Source organism: Rhinichthys klamathensis, unplaced genomic scaffold, assembly GCF_029890125.1.
Source record: "Rhinichthys klamathensis goyatoka isolate OS25496 unplaced genomic scaffold, OSU_Roscu_1.1 h1tg000722l_1, whole genome shotgun sequence".
Lineage (NCBI taxonomy): Eukaryota > Metazoa > Chordata > Actinopteri > Cypriniformes > Leuciscidae > Rhinichthys > Rhinichthys klamathensis.
Genome location: NW_026607137.1, coordinates 440,931 through 463,891, shown reverse-complemented (window position 1 = coordinate 463,891; position 22,961 = coordinate 440,931). Strand labels below are relative to the sequence as shown.

Sequence of the window (22,961 nt, the reverse complement as noted above, 5' to 3'; positions counted from 1 at the left end):
AGCTTAAAGCTAGAAAAACCGCCAACATCTGCATGCAATTAATCTGCCTCGTTTGCCTTTCCAGACTCCACAATAGTCTCCCTGAGTTTTGACCCACCATTGAAACAGGCCCAGTGAAGCAGCTGCTGTGAAAATCAAGAGTCTGTGAATCAAACACTGATGTCCCACTCCATTCTGGAATCATTCAGACAGGTGCAAAACAATAGAACACAAGCAGAACACAGCTGCACCTGCATTAAGTAAGAGTCAAATACTACCCCAAGAAACACAGCAGAAACGGCAGTAGAACACTCTTCCGGGGATTCATCCTCAAGCCCACACCTCACAAATGATTGAGGCCAGTCTCAATGCTGACATACCAAATCCTCCGACTGCACTAGAATCAGCAAGTCGTTGAGGTAGTTCAGCATACGGATGCCCTGGAGCTGCAATGCTTCTGCTTAAGCATCCTGAAACTGCACTTCTGCATAGTGTAGCTCAGTCAATGCAAATCCAAGATGTGGCACAAGGTAGGCCGCAACGTCTATGAAGGAGCTGAAGATGGTAAGAGATAGGCAGCTCTCAGCTCATCATGAGTGAATTCAACCAGAGAAATATGGTTGACACGATCAGGTGAGAGAGAGAGAGAGAGAGAGAGAAAGAGAGAGAGAGAGAAAGAGAGAGAGAGAGAGAAAGAGAGAGAGAGATAGAAAGTCTGCTCATTCTCCATTTCACACGCTTACCACATGTATCCTTGCTCATGGGGACATGGCGGTACATACTTCCTAATTGACATTGTGTTTCACCACGAGGAAACGAGATCCACTCGAGTTGGTCGCTGAAGCACGAAAACGCAAAGAGAAAACGAAAACTTTTATTACATACTAGATAAATTGCTTCCTGAAGAATTTGAATTATGAGGAGTAATGGTGCCTTATGGAGAACTGGTGACGCAGTGCCTCAATTATTTCTATATGGGCTTCAGATGGGCTTCTGGCGCAGCATTGAGTGAACCTATAAAAAGGAACCTTATTTATTATATTATGAAGGTTATGATATTTATAAAGGCTTGTAAGTAAACTTAGCATTGAGGTCAATGCAGTCTTATTTGATTTCACAGAACCTTGCATGAGTGAAAAAAAAAAACATAACACTTCAAAGCAGAAATGTGTCAAGGCTACTGTAAATTTCTACTGTGCCTACTGTAAATTTCTAAGTGACATGCTAATATCATCTACAGTATAAAACTGATATTGTATAACTAAATGTAATCGAAGACTCTTTATATGACCTATTTATATATTTAATTAAATAATGGTACATTTAGACATACAGCATCTTAGACATTTAGACATTTTAAAAACTAAAATGGGGACTGGATTTCCTGCTTATTACATACAATATTGCATTGACACATTCCTTGACATTAAAGACTGAACTTAATGTCTATGACAGTCTCAGTCTATGAAACAGGCAGGTGAAATCATGAATCATGCAAGAGAAGAAGCCAGAATACAGAGCCATTTCAAAAGCAAGAGCCTGTTGTCAATGGACTTACGCTGTATTTCTTGCTGGAGTATAATAAATATCTTCACTTGTCAATAAATTGTTAAACAAAGAATTACTTTTTTGGCTTTTATGATTATGGGATGGTAAAATGTCATGATAGTAATGAAACTGAATGATGACATACAAATACTTAAACAAATACAGCTGCAGGAAAAAGTATGTGAACCCCTTGGCTTTACCTGAACTTTGACATAATTTGGCAATTTTGAGCTGATGTGAGCCACAACAATAGGGGTTATGCGCAACTTAACTTCTGTATTCTGTAAAACAGATCATATTGCTTCCGGTCTTTTGTATGTGCTACGTGAAAAAAATTGCTGTTTTACTCAAGATAACTTAAAAGGAGCGAGCAAAGATGAGCATAACCAATGTCCCTCACATATGGAGATTGGTATCTAAAAGTTCTCTTACGAGAGGTTCTCTCATGTTGTGTAAGTTAGCTTACGCTACGGGAAAGATTAATCTTTTCGAGATATTGAAGCCAAAAAATTATCCTTAATTTTGTATTCATTGTCAACGCAGTGCAGCAGCTAGCAAACCTAGAGCAGGCTGTCTAGCGTGCTCATTGGCTGCCCTGCGGCAACTGCAGCAGCCTACCACTGAGCCCGGCGTGACGTCACGTCCAATGAAGGGCGCTCGCGCCCTCATCGCGTCTTAGCCCGCCAGAATGGACGTGGCTTAGCGTATATAAGCGGGGCTCGGAGGCTGTCTCCCTGATTTTCATCTCTTCAGCGAAGCTCTTCGCATCGTTGGATTCTGAGAGAAGCCGCCGCCGCCGTCTGAGGAGCGAACAGCCAGCTTAGGACAGGTCATCTCGACAGATGCGTCCAACTCAGGTTGGGGTGCTCTCTTCGAGGGCAGACCGGTCTTTGGCCTGTGGTCAGACCAAGAGAAGCTCCTTCACATAAACTGTCTGGAAATGATAGCGGTCGAGAACGTGCTGAAGCGCTTCCTCCCGTTCATACAGGACCACCATGTTCTAGTCCGTTCGGACAACATGTCTGTGGTGTCCTACGTGAACCGTCAAGGCGGTGTCAGATCCAGGAACCTCTGCGATCTAACAGAACGCCTCCTCGTTTGGTCTCAGCACCATCTGCGCTCGCTGAGAGCTGCGCATGTGCCAGGCCACCTGAACGACGGCCCAGACAAGCTGTCCAGGGACAATATTCCCCCGGGGGAATGGTCCCTGCATCCCCAAACAGTCCAGTCGCTATGGCGCCTTTTCGGCAAAGCGGAAGTCGACCTCTTTGCGTCAAAAGACAACGCTTACTGCCCAATGTTCTTTTCGAAGAATGAGGACGTGCTGGCCCAAATCTGGCCCAGCCGCCCGCTGTATGCTTTCCCTCTGGTCTCACTGTTGCCACAGGTAATCAAGAGAATCAGGGAAACGCGCCACTCGGTGCTCCTTATAGCCCCGCGATGGGAGAACCAAACTTGGTTCCCGGAGCTGACGCGGCTGTCACAAACAGCCCCGTGGCCGATTCCGGCGAGGACAGATCTCCTCTCTCAAGCTCGCGGCTCGATCTGGCATCCCCATCCAGAGCGCTGGTCTCTGCACGCATGGTTGATCAACGGATACCCGTTGTCCTGCCAGAAGGAGTGATGAACACGATTACGCAGTCTAGAGCTCCCTCTACTAGAAAGCTTTACGCGTCTAAATGGTCTGTGTTCTCCAAATGGTGGACCGACATCTGGACCCACGAACGTGTTGCTTAGTTTCCTTCAAGAGCTGTTGGATAAGGGGAGGTCCCCCTTAAAGGTCTATGTGGCGGCCGTTGCAGCGTTCGCAGAGTCGACGGGCGGCCGATCACTAGGAAGGAACGAGCTTGTCATCCGCTTCTTTAGAGGAGCCAGGAGGATGAATCCCCCTCCCCCCGTCGGTTCCTATGTGGGATCTTTCTTTGGTCCTCGAGGCCCTGAAAGCTTATCCCTTTGAACCAATAGATTCCGTGGATCTAAAGTACCTATCACTCAAACCGTTTTTCTGACTGCTCTATCATCAGTCAAACGTGTGGGGGACTTACACGTGCTGTCTGTCAGCACTGCGTGAAGTCATCCTCAAACCTAGACATGGCTATGTCCCTAAAGTGATTGGCACTCCGTTCAGAGTGCAAGTCATTTCTCTATCGGCTCTGCCAGCATCCGATAGCGAGAGCGATGTTAATCTCCTCTGCCCAGTCAGGGCGCTGAGGGCTTACATTACGCGCTCCGCCCCTTTCAGGCGCTCGGAGCAGCTTTTCGTTTCGTTTGGTGGGCGCACCAAAGGTCTCGGCGCCTCGAAACAAAGCCTGTCCAGATGGATAGTGGACGCTATCGCAGCTGCTTATGCGTCAAAAGGTCTGCGATGCCCTTTGGGCGTCAGGGCTCATTCCACTAACGGCATGGCCTCGTCATGGGCATGGTCCAGCGGAATTTCAATTCATGACATATGTGTGGCGGCAGGTTGGGCCTCCCCTTCCACCTTTGTTAGGTTCTACAACCTGGAAGTTCCCGCCCTGCAGGCTAAACTTCTGTCAGTATAAGAGAGATGTACGTTCTGTCCAGATCTGATCGTGCGCAGGCTACTCTCACGTGACTTAGCTCTCCTGGTTGAGCTGCACTATATTGGGTTAATATGCTATATGCTTATACGGACCGGCGACGTTTGTATTCCCTATGAGTGCTTATGTACTTGTGCCAGCCCGTGTTGCTAGCCCCCTTATTCCCCGCTTATCTGGGATCCCCGGGATTCCCTGGTACTCATGAAGTGGATGTTTGGCGCGCACGGCGTTGACAAAGGTGTCCCGTAGCGTAAGCTAACTTACGCAATACGAGAGAACCTCTCGTAAGAGAACGTATCGGTTACCTAACGTAACCTCGGTTCTCTCTAGAAGAGGGAATGAGTATTGCGTAACCTGCCGTGCTCGCGCCACGAGCGACTTTCGCTTTAGTCGATGAAAACCAGGGAGACAGCTTCCGAGCCCCGCTTATATACGCTAAGCCACGCCCATTCTGGCGGGCTAAGACACGATGAGGGCGCGAGCGCCCTTCATTGGACGTGACGTCACGCCGGGCTCAGTGGTAGGCTGCTGCAGTTGCCGCAGGGCAGCCAATGAGCACACTAGACAGCCTGCTCTAGGTCTGCTAGCTGCTGCACTGCGTTGACAATGAATACAAAATTAAGGATAATTTTTTGGCTTCAATATCTCGAAAAGATGAATCTTTCCCGTAGCGTAAGCTAACTTACACAATACTCGTTCCCTCTTCTAGAGAGAACCGAGGTTACGTTAGGTAACCGATACGTTTTTTAATTTTCCTTCTTCACACTAAAGTTTAGATATTTAAATAGAATAAAATGTCAATAACAAAGTGAATTAGGGTGGTTAGCTGATTACCTTAAAAATCCATAGATATCGGTGTCAGCTCATACTGCTATTAACACTTTCTCTGACAAGCGGATGCGATGAAACCAGTGTTCCATTTTTTTCATGCAACGTTCGAAATATACCCTATAGACAAACAGTTTACTGAAATAAGCACATATCATTTTACCTTTATAAAAACACTGCGTAAACATTAGGGGTGTAACTGTACACAAAAATGATGGTTCGATACATAACTCCCGTTTCGCTACAATTTAGGTACAGCAGGGGACAAAAATATATATTTTTTTATTTGTTTGTTTGTTTAGAAATGGTTTACTGAACAAGCTTTGTTGAATTTGTCTTTAAATTAAAAAATGTCTGTAAATATTGCTGCAAACAGCAGCAATATACACTGCAGTTTATAATGCTGCTGTAATCGGGGAAAGAGATTTGAAGTGCTTTACACATTTGGATGCAAAATATGTTAGCATAATATTTTAGAATTCGGTTAGAATTATTGCAGTTACATTTTAATCCCCTCACTTGCTGTCAGCATAATCCTTTAGGCGAAATGTAAATAATTTTCCAGATACTTAAATTTGAACATTTACAGGTACAACCTGTCACTTATTGGGGTCCCCTGGAAACATTTCCGTTGTAGTCTGTGTTATTTGCAGTGCGTTTCTGTATTTGGTTTTGTTGTGAACTTTTGCAGCGCGTTTCTGTATTTGGTTGTGTTGTGAGTATTTGAAGCACACATGTGTTGTGAAACTGATGAAGATGTTTTTTTTAATTTGTGGGTGTTCTTCTATTTGCATGCGTTTTCTTCAGTTGCAGCTCGTTGAGCTCTCTCGGCCACCGTACAGAGCTCCTGTGGGAGTAGAGGGGACATCACTGCTGCAGCAGTGGAGAAAATTAGCCAAAAGAAACAGAGCTCCTGCGGGAGCAGAGGGGACATCACTGCTGCAGCAGTGGAGAAAATTAGCCAAAAGAAACAGAGCTCCTGCGGGAGCAGAGGGGACATCACTGCTGCCGGAGTGGAGAACATTTTCCTAGAGAAACTAAACTCCTGCGGGAGCAGAGGGGACATCGCTGCTGTGGCAGTGTAGAAAATTAGCCAGAGAAATTGAGCTCCTGTGGGACATCACTGCTGTGGCAGTGGAGGAAATTTTGCTAGAGAACTGAGCTCCTGTGGGAGCAGGGATATAACACTGCTGCGGCAGTGAAGGCAAGGTTAGCAAGAGAAAATTAGCTCCTGTGGAAGCAGAAGGGAGCAGAAGGGACTGCTACGGCAGTGGAGCAGGTTAGCCAGAGGAACTGAGCTCCTGCGGGAGCGGGGAGATAACACTGCTGTGGCCCTGAAGGCAAGGTTAGCCAGAGACAGAGCTCCTGCAGGAACGTAGGAAATAACACTTCTGCAGCAGTGCAATAACAGAGTGGGCTCCTGCAGGAACGGGTGGGAAGACACTGCTGCGGCACTGAAGTAGAATATTTTCACTATTTTAGCGGATTGATGGTGTTAATTGAGGCGGATATGGTGAGCTTGTAGGTTTGAGTGAATTTAGAATTTAGCTGATAAGGATTCAGTGGTATGGGCATCTGTGTTGCAGAGAAGAGGGAAAATGATTATCTAGCTATTATCTATCTAGATCAGTGGTTCTCAATCCTGGTCCTGGGGAACCACAGCTCTGCACAGTTTGTATGTCTCCCTCATTTAAGACACCTGATTCAGATCATCAGCTCATTAGGAAAGAGCTTTATTAATTGAAGTGGGTGTGTCAGATAAAGGAGACCTATAAAATGTGCAGAGCAGTGGGACCAAGGTTGAGAACCACTGATCTAGATTTTCTGGGCAGGAGAAGGGGGAAGCCCCGGGGCAAAAATTGTTTGCGGAGACAGCCTCATGCTTGGGTTGGCCCCTGGGGCTTGGGTTGTAAAGGGGAAGGTAAAGGAAGAGGAAGGTTGGGGTGGAAAATAGGTCATCTGGGCCTGCGCCACTAGCGGAGGCAGGCTCTCGCTAGGGTCAATGGTTGGAGCTGTAGGCCAAGGACAAAAAAGACTGATGACTTGGCCTGAGCCGCTAGTTGAGGGCATCCTCACGCTAGGGTCTGCTGAAGGAGCTGTAGGGCCACTGGTAGGGAAAAAGGTTCGAGGCAGCGGGAGGAGAAGGAAGTGTTATCTGGGCCTGCGTCTCTAGCGGAGGCAGCCTTGCACTAGGAGCTGCAGGCCACAGACAATGGGGAGGGTGAGAGACGGCAGAATGAAATGGCTGAGACGACTGAGCTTGCTCCATGAGCGGATGCAACCTTACGCTAAAGGGAAGGCATTCGTTGAGAGGGCCGGGCATTGTTGTATGGGGTGTGGCGCAGGGAAAAAACGCGTTTTGTGGCTGAGCAGAGGGAAGAGAAAAGTGGGGCCTGGCGGACCCAAGGAGGAGATGTGAGATGAAAGAGCGGCCTTGCAGGATTATGCGCATCTGAAGTTTAAGTGGCTGAGCAAAGACAGCGGTTCACGGCTGGACCGATGGTTTTATTCTGGGTGATTGGAACCCCGAGCTCAGTGGAAACCGTGCGGGGCTGAGAGATCGATTGTTAAACGTTTTTGTAAATATTCTTATTTTCTCTGGTTTTTCCATTGGTTTTCTCAAAGTGATAACATGCACTTACATGATGAGAAGCCTAAAACGCTTTATAACCTGCATATATTCACCTCTGACACATCGGTTTGATACTGTAATCGTTTAATGTTGGATGATCATCAAACAGCAAAGTACAGTCAGATTTAGATGCTCGTTTGTTCCTTTATCTGTTTCTGGTTTGAGTGGCACACGCACATTCATTTAGTAAAGTTCACAAGAGAATCACTTATGATAAAAGACAAAGAGCTTTGCATAAAAATGTGCACCTTGAATTTATTCAATTGTGTTCGACAATCACTAAACTTTTGCCATAAAAACACACCTTTTCCATACTTATCCCAACCTGGAAATTACTCAAATAAAAATTCCATATTTTTCAAAACTGCATAGGAACCCTCAACATAACAGTTTATTTTCACCAGTTATCTGTCTATGGGTTGTTACATTACTTGCCGATTTCTGTTAGTTCTAAATCAGATACATATTACATTTATTTGAACGAAAACGATTTGAGCTGTGGACTTGCAGGGTTGAGCCGATGGGGTTGAGAGTGTGAGCTGGACCACGGCCCTGGCTTACTGAAGGCCTGCTGTGGTGGCCTGACGCTGAAGGAAGGCCCGTTCCTTCGCGGGAAGAGGAAGGCCAAGACGCGAGCTTGGTGCTTGACTGGCCTTATTGTCCATTTCTCTATGGTACGAATGATTGGAATAGAGAAAGACGCGGAAGGAGATCGCAGATGTTTGCCCGCGGTTGCGAAGGTAGGCCTCGGCGTTCTGGGATCCATTCGTTTGGCCTGACGCCCGCGAGATAACGCCAGAGGTTTTCGGTAAAGATTTCTCAAGGACGAAAGATTCTTCATCGGACGGGAAGAGCTCGATTTGAGAAACTGCTCACTGCAGAACAAATGGGTGGAGCTTACAGGTAGCTCCTCCTTGCTAGAGCTCCAGCGAGGAGGAGTGAGTGTAATTTGGGTCTAATGGGTGGAGCTAGAATATCCAATCACACCCTAACCCTACCCACAACTCTATGCTTCCACCCCCTTGGAGTTCCAGAGAGGAGGAGCTGGACTAATCCCACCCCTTTGGAGCTCCTTAGAGGAGGAGCTGGTCGTCATTTGACTCTGTAGTGAGTACCACTTGCTCGATTTTTGATATGTTGGGAATGTAGGGCGGGGCCAAATGCTGAAAACTGTCGAGGAACATAGGTGAGTTTCATATTTCATATTTCTAAAATAAACACATGTAATAACCTATTTCTCTGGCACACGTAATTAGCCACATGTCTACACAGAAGAAAGCCCTGTCTAGGTGCAGTGCGGTAGCCATTCTTTAGTTTTGTTGTCTCTGAAAGAGATTAAATGTAGTTTGCAATAAGTGCTTTAATAATCCATACAACTGTAGCAGCGGAAGACTATTCTTCTGTTGCGCAAAACTGAGGAAAACGGCATGTTTTGATGTTTGGTTGACCAATCAGTGGAAAGGCCTGTTTCATTCCTGCTCCCATGTAGGGATAGAATATTCTAGCTGTTTATCCATTTTGGTTTTATTGTGTTTCTATTTGGCGAATTAGAACAAAGTGTGAAAAAACAACATGAGATTAGTTTATATTCATGAGAAAGGGCGATTATGTCATAAATTAATTATTATTATTATAATTTTTTCATTTTAAAGACAAAAACGAGAAAACAATTTAACCGAAGGTACATGGACCATCCGGAAGCAGCTCACTCTGTCCTTCGTTATTTTTCAGATATTGATATAAATTATATTGCCCCATCCTAGGGGTTTGAAATTACGTTCCGCACATGGTGTGGTTAAAACAACACTGTATTCTATCTGTAAACATGCATACCGAACCGAAAGACTTGTAACAAATATTTTCGTTACAAATGCGTGTACCGTTACACACCCCAAATAAACATTCACGTAGGAAGGGAAAGTAAACATTCTTGTAGGGAGGGAAAAGTGTGTGCACCCTTAAATGTAATTTCTTTTTTTTTTTACATGTATGTTTGTCTTTTGTTTTGGCTTAGCTGAAGATCAGATTCAATTATGTAATTAATGATAATTTATGCAGAAAGTCAAAGAGTTCATATACTTTTTCCTGCATCTATAAATATTGCTATGTTCCTTTTGTACCAGAAAATTAAATCTAAGATCTTAACACTGATCTGCAACTCCATGGCCCACATTATGTCTATATGAAGGCCTCTTTGCCTGAGCTACTTTGTAAATGTCCATTGACATCAGATCTAATCAATAAGAGAGCGAAAGGTTCATTCTCTGTTTCAGAACATCTATGTCACAATCACCTTTTCTCCTCTTTCCCCCACATCGCCCTTGTCTCCCTTTAAGCCTGGTAACCCCTGCAAAAATACAACTTCAAGTAATTACAAATGCTTGGAGGCTCATCGGTTCAGGGGTAAAGAACTTCACTGAATTTGTTTAGAGCTACTAGAGGGCACAACAGTTGCAGGAAGTGACCCAGAAAACAAACGACAAGAGTCAACACACAAGCAGAACATTAAGATCGATAACTCACATCCACTCCAGGTGTTCCAGCAGCTCCCTTCAAAAAAACAAGGAAGAAAAAGAAACAAAAAATGAATAATATTCTCTGGAACAAGAATAGTGAATAATGTGATCATTATTGAATTGCCAAATAATTATCAATGTTTTTTTAATTAAACATTAAAAATTCTTTGAGTACTTACAGGTAACCCATATGGCCCTCTGGCTCCAGGATCACCAACATCACCCTTCTCACCCTGTGACATTGAACAACACCTTTTATATAAACAATATGTTGTATAGTATTCATACATAGTTTCTATCCTTATTTTTGTAATTGCACACAATTATCCAGCTAAGACATCAACAAAAACAGCAACAAACATAAAAACCTTAATAAAACAAAATAAAATAACTTACTCCATCTCCCTTCGGACCTGCTGGACCAGGAGCCCCGATTGGTCCATCCATACCCTATAAATAAGAAAGTGTATGAGGTTTTGAATCTGGTTTTATAAAAAAACTTGGGTAACGCTTTAGATAACAGCCTGCAAAGTACTGCGTAATTAAAACAAATTTACAGTGTAACTTTCGGTAATTATAGTGTACCTATAAAGTACTTACATGTAAGTATTAGGGAACAATATGTAAAGTTTTGGGAATAAAGGGGTAACAACCAGGAGAATTAACAAATTATTTATACTCTAAGTATTTTAGAACTAAGTGGTACTTATTCTACTATTATGATACAACAATCTTACATTTGAGAGCAGTTTAGCGAGAACATACACTGCATACCTTTTTGTAATAATAGTGTATTAATACATATAGTTTTTTTTTTTTAAATTACAGGGTACATATCTATGCATTTATACAGTATTTTTTTTTTACAAAAGTGCACTGAAAACGTCTCGGTTACGGATGTAACCCTCGTTCCCTGAGTAGGGAACGGAGACGTTCCGTCGGATGACGACGAATGGGGGTTTCGCTTAGAAAGCCTATCGACTTTCGCTTAGAAAGCCTATCGCCTATCGACTGTATTTTTTCCAGGTACTCTCTGATATGGACTTACTGTAAAGCTTCTTTAAAACCCTATGATTGTTAGCCAGAGGAGAACTGGCCCCTGACTAGCCTGGGTTCTCCCAAGGTTTTTTTCTCCATCCAATCTGATGGAGTTTTGGTTCCTTGCCACTGTCGCCTTGCTTTTGGCTTGCTTAGTTGGGGATATTTAATATTCAACAATATTATTGAACTGTGTTGTACTACTTTCATGTTATCACTGTGAAGCTGCTTTGATGCAATCTGTATTGTGAAAAGCGCTATATAAATAAATGTGACTTGACTTGACTTGACTTGACTTCGAGTATACAAAACGAGCCAATGGCAAACAAATGCCATGGGTCTGCGGAATTTGCATGGCGCAACTCCGCCCCACCTCGTGGGGATAAAAGGAGAAAGCCGGCAATATGCAGATATGTTTCTTCGCTGAGGAGCCAAGACTGAACTCGGCTGTTCCAGCGGTACAGCGGAAGTGGCAGGCAGACGGAACGTCTCCGTTCCCTACTCAGGGAACGAGGGTTACATCCGTAACCGAGACGTTCCCTTTCGTTGTCACTCCGAGTTCCGTCGGATGACGACGAATGGGGATACCAGTCTAATCACGCCACCTTCCCAGCTGTCTTCCAGTGCCCTGCGTAAATCTGAGATCCCTGTCGTGAGCCTAGCACGGACGAAGGACTCCTATTTAACACAGGAATACCAAGGTACACTGGGGAGCATATCCCAGGTCTTAGGGAAGTATGCAATTACTGCCAACCCAGAGGGGGGGACTTAGAAATACACATATGACCCGAGGGATGCATATGGGGAATCACTGGGGTATCCAGCCGCAGGTGGAATATTTCAACCCCAGGGGTGGCAAGGTGGCTTGCCAAGGGAAAGACACATGCTCAGAGAGGCTTACAGTGGGAATACACATGTGGGGGTAGCTCCGGGAGGTACCATGCACACGGGAGGCACCTAGCCGACGCGCAGGCAAGAGACACTGGCGCCGACGTCAGGAGTGCTGGAGGAACTCAGGGCTTTCGGAGAAGCTCACCTGAGGAGAATATCGCACGTATCCAGTCCGTAGAGTGGAATGGCGAGCAAGCGAAGACACCTGAGCGGGTCCGGTACTAGCTGGTTGAAGCGAGTACATGAGAGGACACAGGCTCCACTCGGAGATTGTAGAATCTGGCGAATGTGTTAGGTGTCGCCCAGCCTGCAGCTCTGCAGATGTCTGTTAGCGAGGCGCCATGCGCTAGAGCCCAAGAGGATGCCACACTCCGGGTGGAGTGGGCAGTCACACCAAGGGGGCACGGTCGACCTTGCTGCTGGTATGCCAAAGCAATGGCGTCCACTATCCAGTGAGACAACCTTTGCTTGGAGAGAGAGCCTTTCCCTTCAGCTTCCCACCATAACAGACAAAGAGCTGGTCTGAGGTCCTGAAACACTGCGTTCTGTCTACATAGATGCGAAGAGCACGTACTGGACAGAGCAGTGCCAAGGCTGGGTCTGCCTCCTCCGGGGGCAGCGCTTGCAGGTTCACCACCTGGTCCCGGAAGGGAGTGGTAGGAACCTTGGGCACATATCCAGGCCGGGGTCTCAGGATCACGTGAGAGTACGCCGGCCCGAATTCCAGGCACGCTTCGTCAACGGAGAATGCGTGCAGGTCCCCTACCCTCTTGATGGAGGCCAATGCAGTCAGAAGCGCCGTCTTCATTGACAGGAAGTTAAGCTCGACTGACTGTAAAGGCTCAAAGGGAGCACTACGCAGGGCGGTTAAGACCACTGCGAGGTCCCAAGAGGGTACGAGAGGAGGGCGAGGAGGATTCAGTCTCCTCGCTCCTCTCAGGAACCTGACGATCAGGTCATGCTTCCCCACCGACTTACCTTCTATAAGATCATGCTGTGCGGCAATAGCGGCGACATAGACCTTGAGGGTGGAGGGAGACAGCCTTCGCTCCAACCCCTCTTGAAGGAAGGAAAGCACGACGTTGATCGAACATCTCCGGGGGTCTTCTCGGTGAGAAGAGCACCAGTTGACGAAGAGGTTCCACTTCAACGCGTAGACGTGTCTCGTGGACGACGCTCTAGCGGAAGTGATGGTAGCCACCACTGCTGGTGGTAGGGTACTCAAACCTGCCTCGTCCCGTCCAGGAGCCACACATGGAGGTTCCAAAGATCGGGACGAGGGTGCCATAGGGTGCCCCGTCCCTGAGAAAGTAGGTCCTTCCTCAGAGGTATGGGCCAAGGAGGTGCTGTCGCGAGGAGTACAAGTTCGGAGAACCAGGTCCGGGTGGGCCAGTACGGCGCTACCAAGGTGACCTGCTCCTCGTCCTCCCTGACCTTTGCGCAGGAATTGCGCAAGAAGGCTCACTGGGGGTAACGCATATTTGCGGCCCTGCGGCCAGCTGTGCGCCAGTGCATCCGTGCCGAGCGTGCCCTCGGTCAGGGAATAATACAGGGCGCAATGGGTCGAGTCGTGAGAGGCAAACAGATCTATCTGTGCGTCCCCGAACTGGTCCCAAATCAGCTGAACCGACTGGGGATGGAGTCGCCAATCTCCCGGGAGGGGCTGAAGCCGTCTCGTCGGCTGCCCAGTTCAGGGCTCCGGGATATAAATGGCACGAAGCGACCTCAGATGCTTCTGACTCCATAAGAGGAGGTGGCGGGCGAGTTGCGACATACGGCGGGAGCGCAGACCACCTTGACGGATGATGTACGCTACGGTCGCGGTATTGTCTGAACGGACTAGTACATGCTGGTCCCTGAGCACGGCTCGGAAGCGGCGCAGGGCGAGCGGTACAGCCAGCAACTCGAAGCAATTGACGTGCCATAGGCGGTGGGGTCCTGTCCAGGAGCCCGCGGCAGCACGTCCATTGCACATGGCACCCCAGCCCGTGGTAGAGGCATCTGTCGTTACAACAATATGCCGGGAAGCTCGTTCCAGGGGCACTCCGGCCCGTAGAAAACTGAGGTTCGACCACGGGGTGAAGGTCTGACGGCAGGTCGGAGTAACTGGTACTCGGAGGGTGCCGTGTTGCCATGCCCACCTCGGGACTCGGTCGCGAAGCCAGAGCTGAAGCGGTCTCATATGAAGCAATCCGAGCGGCGTTGCCGCGGCTACAGATGCCATATGCCCCAGGAGCCTCTGAAAAAGTTTCAGTGGAACCGCACTCTTGCCCTCGAACTGTTTCAGGCAAGTCAGCAGTGACTGCGGGCGCTCACTCGTAAGCTGCGCGGACATGGCGACCGAGTCAATCTCCATACCGAGAAAAGAGATCCTCTGCAGGGGCAAAGTTTGCTCTTCTCCCAGTTGACCCGAAGGCCCAGACGGGCTACATGGCGGAGCACCAAGTCCCTGTGTTCGCAAAGCTGATCTCGAGAGTGAGCTAGAATAGCCAGTCGTCGAGGTAATTCAGAATGCGAACCCCGTGTTCCCGGAGGGGAACAAGGGCTGCCTCGACTACCTTCGTGAAGACGCGAGGAGACAGGGCTAGCCCGAATGGGAGAACCGCGTACTGATATGCCTGCCCCTCGAAAGCAAACCGCAGGAACGGTCTGTGTCGAGGGAGGATGGAGACATGAAAGTAGGCGTCCTTCAGGTCGATCGCTGCAAACCAATCCTGGTGCCGCACACATTCGACAACGCGTTTGGCGGTGAGCATCTTGAACGGCAGCCTGTAAAGGGAGCGGTTCAGAACGCGCAGGTCCAGGATTGGCCGTAACCCACCGGTTTTCTTCGGGACAATGAAGTACGGGCTGTAGAAGCCGGTCCTCATTTCGGCTGGAGGGACAGTTTCGATCGCACCCTTCGCCAGCAGGGTAGCAACCTCCGCTCTCATGATAGGGGCATTGCCACCGACCATAGTGGAGCGGACTCCCCTGAAGCGGGGAGGAGACCGCGCGAACTGAATCGCGTAGCCGAGCCTGATCGATCGTGCGACCCAGCGGGACAGGTTGGGAAGCTCTAGCCAGGCTCCCAAGGACTGTACCAGCGGGGTCACGCGAACCACAGACTTCCCGTCGGTGGAGCAGCGAGGCGGTATGGCTGACCCAGACGTGGACGGCATAGCGGCCTGGTGTGGGGGTACAGTCATAGACCGCGTCCTGACAGAGGAGACCAGGGAAGGACGAACGTTCCACGGGGGTCTACTCTGCCAGGGGTCTGGCGACAGAGGAGGATGAGAGCGGCACGGTCCGGGGACGGCGCGCACTGTCATCCGGCTCTGGGACAGAGGAGGACGAGGGGTGCACGGCCCGGGGGCGGCGCACCGTGTCGTCCGAGAACTCTGTGTGCTTAGAGATGGGAAGTCAGCTCTCTGGAAAAAGAGGTTCTCCCCCGGCCCTCCACCGGGGAAAGGAGTGGCCCTGCAACCACCTCCTGGAGAACTGCAACCCATCTCTGAGCTGCCCGTAACGGGAGCGCCGCTTTGCCCGGCATTTGGCAGGCTGCGGGGCTGGTACGGGCTGGGGCGCTTTCCTGCGACCACCTCCACGGCGCGGCCCGGAGCTGCTGGGGCCGGGCGGGAGGGGGCGAAAGTCGCAGGAGGGCGCGTTCGGCGGCAAGCTGACTGAGGCGTCTGAGCCGGCGGCAGCAGCTGGCCGCGGGGTCAGAACGTGTTTAGTAGCCTCAGTCTGCTTCTGGGCGGCCGAGAACTGTTAGGCAGAGTCCTCGGCCGCGCCGCCGAAGGGCCAGCCTGGGATATGGGGGAGTTGAGGAAGCGGGTTCGCTCAGCCTCGCGCATATCAACCAGGTTAACCCAGAAATGTCTGACCACACAAGTGGACATCACCTGACCCAGGGAGCGTGCGGTCACCTTCGTCACTCGTAGAGCGAGGTCGGTGGCGGCAGGCAGTCTCTTAGATGAGCCCTGAATCAGCCCTACCCTCGTGCATGTCATTGAGCACCCCGTAGGATGGCAATAACATGCAGTGAGACGGCAGCCTGTCCGCTGCTCTATAGGTCTTTGCCACCGGAGTAGACAAAAAACCTACAGGCATTGGAGGGGTGCTTAGGGTCGCCACGCCAGGTGGAGGCGCTGTGGGGGCACAGACGTGCTGCCACAGAACACTCCACGGGGGGAACCCCAGTGTACCCATGGCCGCGGCCTCTCGAGGGCAGAGAAGGTGGAAGAGGCTGCTGAGCAGTCGCGAAAGTCAAAGGAGACTCTCACGATCTCATAACCTTTTCATGCACATCCGGGTAGAAAGGATTTTGGGTTCGCCTCCCCAAAACCAATCATCAGCCTTGAGTGCTCGAGACATGGCAGAGTAATCCACACATGCCCGATACTCGCGGCGGCCCGGGAAGCATAGCTGTCAACTCTGGATCAGACTCGCTATGTTGCACACCCGAGAGTGGCAACATAGACGAGCCCTCACTTCCAAAGGACTCCAGCTCACCTTGTGACGCGGCGATAGACATGATTTCATCAGCCGGGGAACCGAATGAGATGCCGGCCCGCCGGCGTCCTCTGGACGCGGCTCTGACCAGCTAACTCATTCAGAACCGCGCGGGTTGCAATGTTAAAGAGAGGGGTGTGGACCACGGATATTAATCGGCGGTTTAGTTCCACACCGGCCATCTCAGGTCACCCTGGCCACCAGCCAAAGTATTCTCTCACGTGGAGAAAATAGATCGGGGTGTGGATGAGGGGACTCTCACTCAGTTGAGCTCATTGAGTCTTGACCGTTACATTGCGATGGTCATGTTCCCTTTAGAGAACGTGACGCATCCGCGAGCGCTGTTCGAACGTGACTGAAGCCCAAACACGTCAAAACAGTGCTCGTGCCCATCAGCTGAATCTATCAGACTACCGCACTCAGAAATGCACGGGCAGATCGTCTTTAAAAAGCAAGCCGCGTGCACGCTCTTTTTGTGTGAGAAAAGCTTGCAGCAGTGCTGAAGCGCCCAGGGAGAAGCACACAGCTGTTCAGATCAGCAGGCAGGAATGTGAAACTCGCTGGAACACGCCATCACACCAACACCGACTGGAAGCTGCTCGTCTTGAAGATTCTCGAAGATAGTCAGAGAATAGACTGCAGGAGTGAAGAGAACATCTTGGCTCCGAAGCAAAAACATATCTGCATATTGCCGGCTTTCGCCTTTTATCCCCACGAGGTGGGGCGGAGTTGCGCCATGCAAATTCCGCAGACCCATGGCATTTGTTTGCCATTGGCTCGTTTTGTATACTCGAAGTCGATAGGCTTTCTAAGCGAAACCCCCATTCGTCGTCATCCGACGGAACTCGGAGTGACAACGAAAGGGAACTAAAACTATTGCAACTTTTGCTTAAATACTGGGGAAATATACTTTTGTTTTGCAATGTCAAACTTACCCTGTAACTATATGAAACAAGAGTATATTTCTCCAGTTTTTAAAAAAAAATCGCAATAGTTTTATTTTTTACTTGCCTTGAAACATGTAAGCACAAACTAAAACATCTGCACTTTTGCAATCAAAAAATAAATAAATGAATTACTGTATAAATGCACAGATATGAACCCTGTAATTAAAAAAAAAAAAAAGCCTATACGGTATGTATTGGTATACTATTATTACAAAAAGGTTCGTTCTCGCTAAATTGCTCCCAAATGTTAGATTATTGTATCATAATAGTAGAAAAAGTACCCCTTAGTTCTAAAATACTTGCAGTATTAATAATTTGTTAATTCTCCTGGTTGTTACCCCTTTATTCCCAAACCGTTACATATTGTTCCCTTATACTTACATGTAAGTACTTTATAGGTACAATATAATTAAAGAAAGTTATGCTGTAAATTCGTCTTAATTACGCAGTACTTTCCGGGCTGTTATGTAAAGCGTTACCAAAACTTGCATGTCTTTAGCAATTAATCATGCAAATCCCCAAATAAATACACGGATGAACATAAATAATAAATAGAATGTTAATGGATGAGTGAGTGTTAAATCAGTGTTAATGTCAAACTTGTCAGCAGAAAAGCAGAGTAACTCTTGTTGTTTAATCTTTCACTGGCACATAGAGCTGAACATTGATGAAACATTACCAATAATGAGTCTAACCACATTCCCCGTTCACCATAAATGTGTCACATGACCCATTTTGGTATTTTTTTAAGATGTAGGGAGGCTTTGGGGGGAGGGGGATAGGGGGGTTGGTGAAACATGGCTTGAGACTCACCCTGGGTCCCAGCTTGCCATCCAAGCCAGATGCTCCCTGTGCATTTATGGAAGTATGAATGGAGGTTTGAAAAGTGCAATTAGTATGTGATGAGTGAACTGGACAAAAAAACAAACTTAACAGCTGTTAACAAAGATAAACAAATAGACGTTTAACCAACACACAAAGTTTAAGGGGCAGCAAATGAGGCTTGGTTGTCTGCACAAGTCACAACAACGAAAACATAAATTTATAACAGCAAACAAATGGACAGTGGGGAATGTGGTAAAGGTTAGAAGATGTTGAGTCAAAATAAGTGGGGATAAAGCACTAAGATCATAGGATGCACGGCTGTAGTGTACTTACAGGGAGACCCAGGGGTCCTCTGTCACCCTTATACCCAGTCTCCCCTCGCAGTCCCTTGAGACCAAGCAAACCTGGTTCCCCCTAAATAGGAGTACAGACAACAGTTTAGGGAATGCTCGGTAACATTTACTCAGAAGCATCTTGTCTTTTGATTTCTGGACAAATATCACAGATTGAAATCCTCCTGAATTTGCACCTGATAGTCTACAAAGACTTGGATGACTACAGTGACTAAAAACACAGTGGGAGTTAAGGTCAAAGTGATGAGAAGAACTGCTGCAAGTCTCAAAGGATTCTGTATGTCCAAACTAACACTGAGCAAGTAATTACTTTCATGTTTGACAGAAGGCGATTTGCTCTATGAACAATTAATGCCAAGTATGCAGCATGCCTTAAAACACCAAATGTGGTTATTCAGAAAGGCATTAACTTGAAATTAATTAATTAGCAACTAAGTTAAGAGCCAGGCATGGCCATGGCACTTATATCAGCTATAGCGCAGATATGCTCCACCCAGTAATGACGTACCTTTGGGCCAGGGAATCCATGAGGACCCTGCAACACAACACAGCATTAATAACTCTCTTGCTCGCACGCACGCACGCTCGCACGCACGCACGCACTCACTCACTCACTCACTCACTCCTTATAATTTGAAGCAGTTTTAAGTTTTAAAAGCACTAAGTTTGAAGGTTTTAAGGCCACATGTTCTCTCAGGTCTCTCAGAGAATGGTCTGGAATAGCATGACAATAAATTGCAGACTTTCATAACTGTTTGAATGTATAGAGAACAGGGGCAAAGAGTCCTTTTTGTGATGATTATAGGCTATTTGGATATATCCATAGCTAAAATAAATAAATAAATCTAAACTTTCCTTAAAACAAGATGAAGTTAAACCTAATAAATGTAAATATATTACGACTGGCAAATTGTTGTTGCTTCAAGCTTAAATTTCACTAAATTTTGGCATAAAAAAATGCCAGTTGGCTAAGAATAGATTATCTTAAAATGATTACCATTTTATACCATTTCTGTTGTGCAAAGCATCTTTAACTCACCATGGGTCCAGGTGGTCCATGTGGACCAGGTGCTCCAGGGGGACCAATAATCTGTTAATGCGAGCAAGATAAAAAATTCCATAAGTGAAATATACTCCGAAGACATGAGGGACAACAGGGCACAAAGATGGAGAAGCTGTTTAAATAATATGACCCTCAGTTACACTACAACAGTAAGGCCCAATTTAAGGTAAAGTGATTTGACATCATACATGTAAATTGATGATAAAACATTTACTCTCAGTACATGCACTGACACCATGCAAACTATCACTCTGATAAAGACTAGTCCCAGTTGTCTACAGCTGTCACTGACTGTGAGTTAGACAGAAGACTACGCATGTATACTTAATTCACATTTTGGTTGGACACTATTTTGGCTGTACTTACTGAGGGTCCCTGAGGTCCAGGCAGGCCAGCATCTCCTTTGTCTCCTTTCAGACCATTCACACCCTGCGGGCAACATTACGGAGCCATGACTTAACCTACTTAAATAATGTGACAAGCCATTAGGCCTATGCAAGATCATACATTTTACGTTATGATTAATATCACAAGTATCAACATATCTCACGCTCAGATCATTTTACCTGTAAGCCAGGAAGACCCATTGATCCCTTTTCTCCGGATATTCCAGGGATACCCATATCACCTTTAGAACCTTTGTGACCCTAACAACATGTGTAGATTATATTAATTGTGATGAATTATTATATAAAAAATATTGTGAAATTGTGCTTAGATATGGGTCAGTTGACAGACAATAAAAGCTATACACAGTAAGAACATTTTGTTCCTCTTACCCTTTCTCCATCTAGTCCAGGAAGTCCAGTAACACCCTGATCACCCTGTGAAAAGCAATAATATTTCACTGAAATGAACTGCAGTCACATTGTGATCTTTGTCTTCAAAAGGTTGTAGTCACAAGCACATAAATGCTAGACTCTTACGTAAGACCCTCATTTAACAGCCCATAATGTCCACTTTGTTAATAAATTATGTGGTTACCTTCATTCCCTTTGGTCCAACTGGCCCAGGAGGTCCAGGGGGACCCTAAACCACACACACACACACACACACACACACACACACACACACACACACACACACACACACACACACACACACACACACACACACACACACACACACACACACACACACACACACACACACACACACACACACACACACACACACACACACACACACACACACACACACACACACACACACACACACACACACACACACACACACACACACACACACACACACACACACACACACACAAAATAAGAAAATAAGAAAAATTCAATTAGCAATTCCCCAAAATATTTTTTTTGTGTAGATGCACATAATTAAAAAGAAAATACACTTAGAGCACAAGGGACACATTTATTACACTTTTTTTGTTACATGTGAAACATGACACGTGAGAATGTGGGAGACAATGTGTCATTTCTCACTTCCTGTGTTAACACGCATAGGTTATATTGGACTGGTCCAATCAGAGCACTCTGAATACATATAGCTGAGAAAGGGCCTGAACCACATTCACACTTACTTTGATCCTTGTTACATAGGAGATAAGTCTTTATCTCAAATCAGATAAAACAAGTGTTAACGAACATTGACACAGCAACACACAATATTCTGTCAAAAAGGCACTGGTAAGAGAATCGGCAGAATTAGGGGAGAAACATGTATGCATGGAAGTGTTGAATTCATGTTGAGCAAAATACAGCACTCATAACACACAGACAAAGCAGAGGTGAATTACCGTAACTGTAATAGTAGTTATCTTCTGTAGGCAGTCAGGAAGAAGGGAAGGTAAAAGATAAGATTACAGTTATGTACAAGACCAACCTGTGTGTCATATTTTCTGTCTGTGCCAATTATTTTACAAGTACCAATACCACTGATACAGATGTTTATCCATTACGCATTTTTGGGTGTTTATCTAAATTATTGTGAAGTCAATTCAGTGTGAACAGTCAGACAGAATTTCATGCAATTTTATGTAAATCCTTATTTTATGTCATAATTGTTATCAGTTACTTGAGCAGAAAATATGAATTGGGCACTTTGGTTTGTGTTGTGAAAGTAGCTGTCCTAATTTACGCAGTTTAAAACAGGTTCGAAATATGATTTCCAATGAAAGATCATAGACATGATTCCACTAACCTGAAGAGCCTCTTGAATGTTTCCATTGTAGTCTATGATTTCAGTTGTACCCTGTTCACCTTTCTCCCCAGGTAGCCCCTGAATAACAATTATATTTTCATTGAGTGGGGAAATGTAAATGCCAGAACTGTTTTTACTGATAAAAAGAGTGACTTGAGACAATAATTGTCTTGCGACAATATTCTCATTTTGAAGCTTCCTGTACCTCATAATCATAGAAACCGAGACTAGATCAAAGCAAACCAATGTGCTTAATCACATAATTTGCTTGAAATAGTGAACATTTCGGTAACACTTTACAATAAGGTTCATTAGTTAACATTATTTAATATATATTAACTATCATGAACTATAAATACATGTGTTCATGTATTTGTTCATCTTTGTTAATGTCAGTTAATACAAATTAATCTGTTCATTGTTTGTTCATGTTAGTTCGCAGTGCATTAACTAATGTTAACAAGATTTTAATAAAGTATTAGAAAATTGTTGAAATTAACATTAACAAAGATTAATAAATGCTGTATAAGTGCAGTTCATGCTAACTAATGTAGTTAACTAATGTTAACTAATGAACCTTATTGTAAAGTGTTACCAACATTTCAAATAATAACTTCACACCATCACAAAATATTAATTCCTTTAACAGCTTTACAGTCCTTTCATGTGAGAACTTTACTTCAGGAACTTCATCACAGTTATTTTTCATTGCACAGTCACTTATTTACTGACTTTGGCTTATTTACTAACTTGTTTCATTGCATAATGCCCTGGATTTGTGAATAATCAATAAATCCTGCCCTTTCTGGTTTCATTCAGTCAAGAGCAACCTCAACCCAATTACGTCAGCATGACAAGTTCATATTTGGGAGGAAACATTCAATTCTGTATACTCTTCTGTATTTTACACTCTGAAAGATAATGATGAAGTTTACACTCCACAGAAATCAACTGATAAAGCTAATTTATAGGTCAGTGTTACATTTGCTAGTCAGAGTTGTCAAAAAGTCACTTTTAGACATTTGTAGACTTTACTCACTTGTGATCCTGTTGGGCCTTCACCACCTTTGTCTCCTGCATCCCCCTGTAATTGTAAAATACGGACAGAGATTATATTTAGTCA

At 46.0% G+C, this 22,961-nt stretch overlaps 1 protein-coding gene across 1 annotated transcript in view; it reads right to left on the bottom strand.

Annotated features, from left to right (window-relative positions):
• LOC130077182 (collagen alpha-1(XXV) chain) overlaps positions 1–22,961 on the bottom strand; it is a 295,172-nt gene that overhangs the window by 20,172 nt on the left and 252,039 nt on the right. Inside the window, exons 16-30 of the mRNA XM_056242326.1 lie at positions 22,878–22,922; positions 21,839–21,916; positions 21,435–21,458; positions 20,660–20,704; positions 20,455–20,499; positions 20,242–20,322; positions 20,042–20,104; positions 19,652–19,702; positions 19,121–19,147; positions 18,593–18,673; positions 18,248–18,283; positions 10,461–10,514; positions 10,244–10,297; positions 10,072–10,098; positions 9,842–9,895 (exon numbers count right to left, since the gene is read on the bottom strand). Coding sequence (XP_056098301.1) covers positions 9,842–9,895; positions 10,072–10,098; positions 10,244–10,297; positions 10,461–10,514; positions 18,248–18,283; positions 18,593–18,673; positions 19,121–19,147; positions 19,652–19,702; positions 20,042–20,104; positions 20,242–20,322; positions 20,455–20,499; positions 20,660–20,704; positions 21,435–21,458; positions 21,839–21,916; positions 22,878–22,922 — 765 coding nt within the window. The remainder of the gene's footprint in view (positions 1–9,841; positions 9,896–10,071; positions 10,099–10,243; positions 10,298–10,460; positions 10,515–18,247; positions 18,284–18,592; positions 18,674–19,120; positions 19,148–19,651; positions 19,703–20,041; positions 20,105–20,241; positions 20,323–20,454; positions 20,500–20,659; positions 20,705–21,434; positions 21,459–21,838; positions 21,917–22,877; positions 22,923–22,961) is intronic.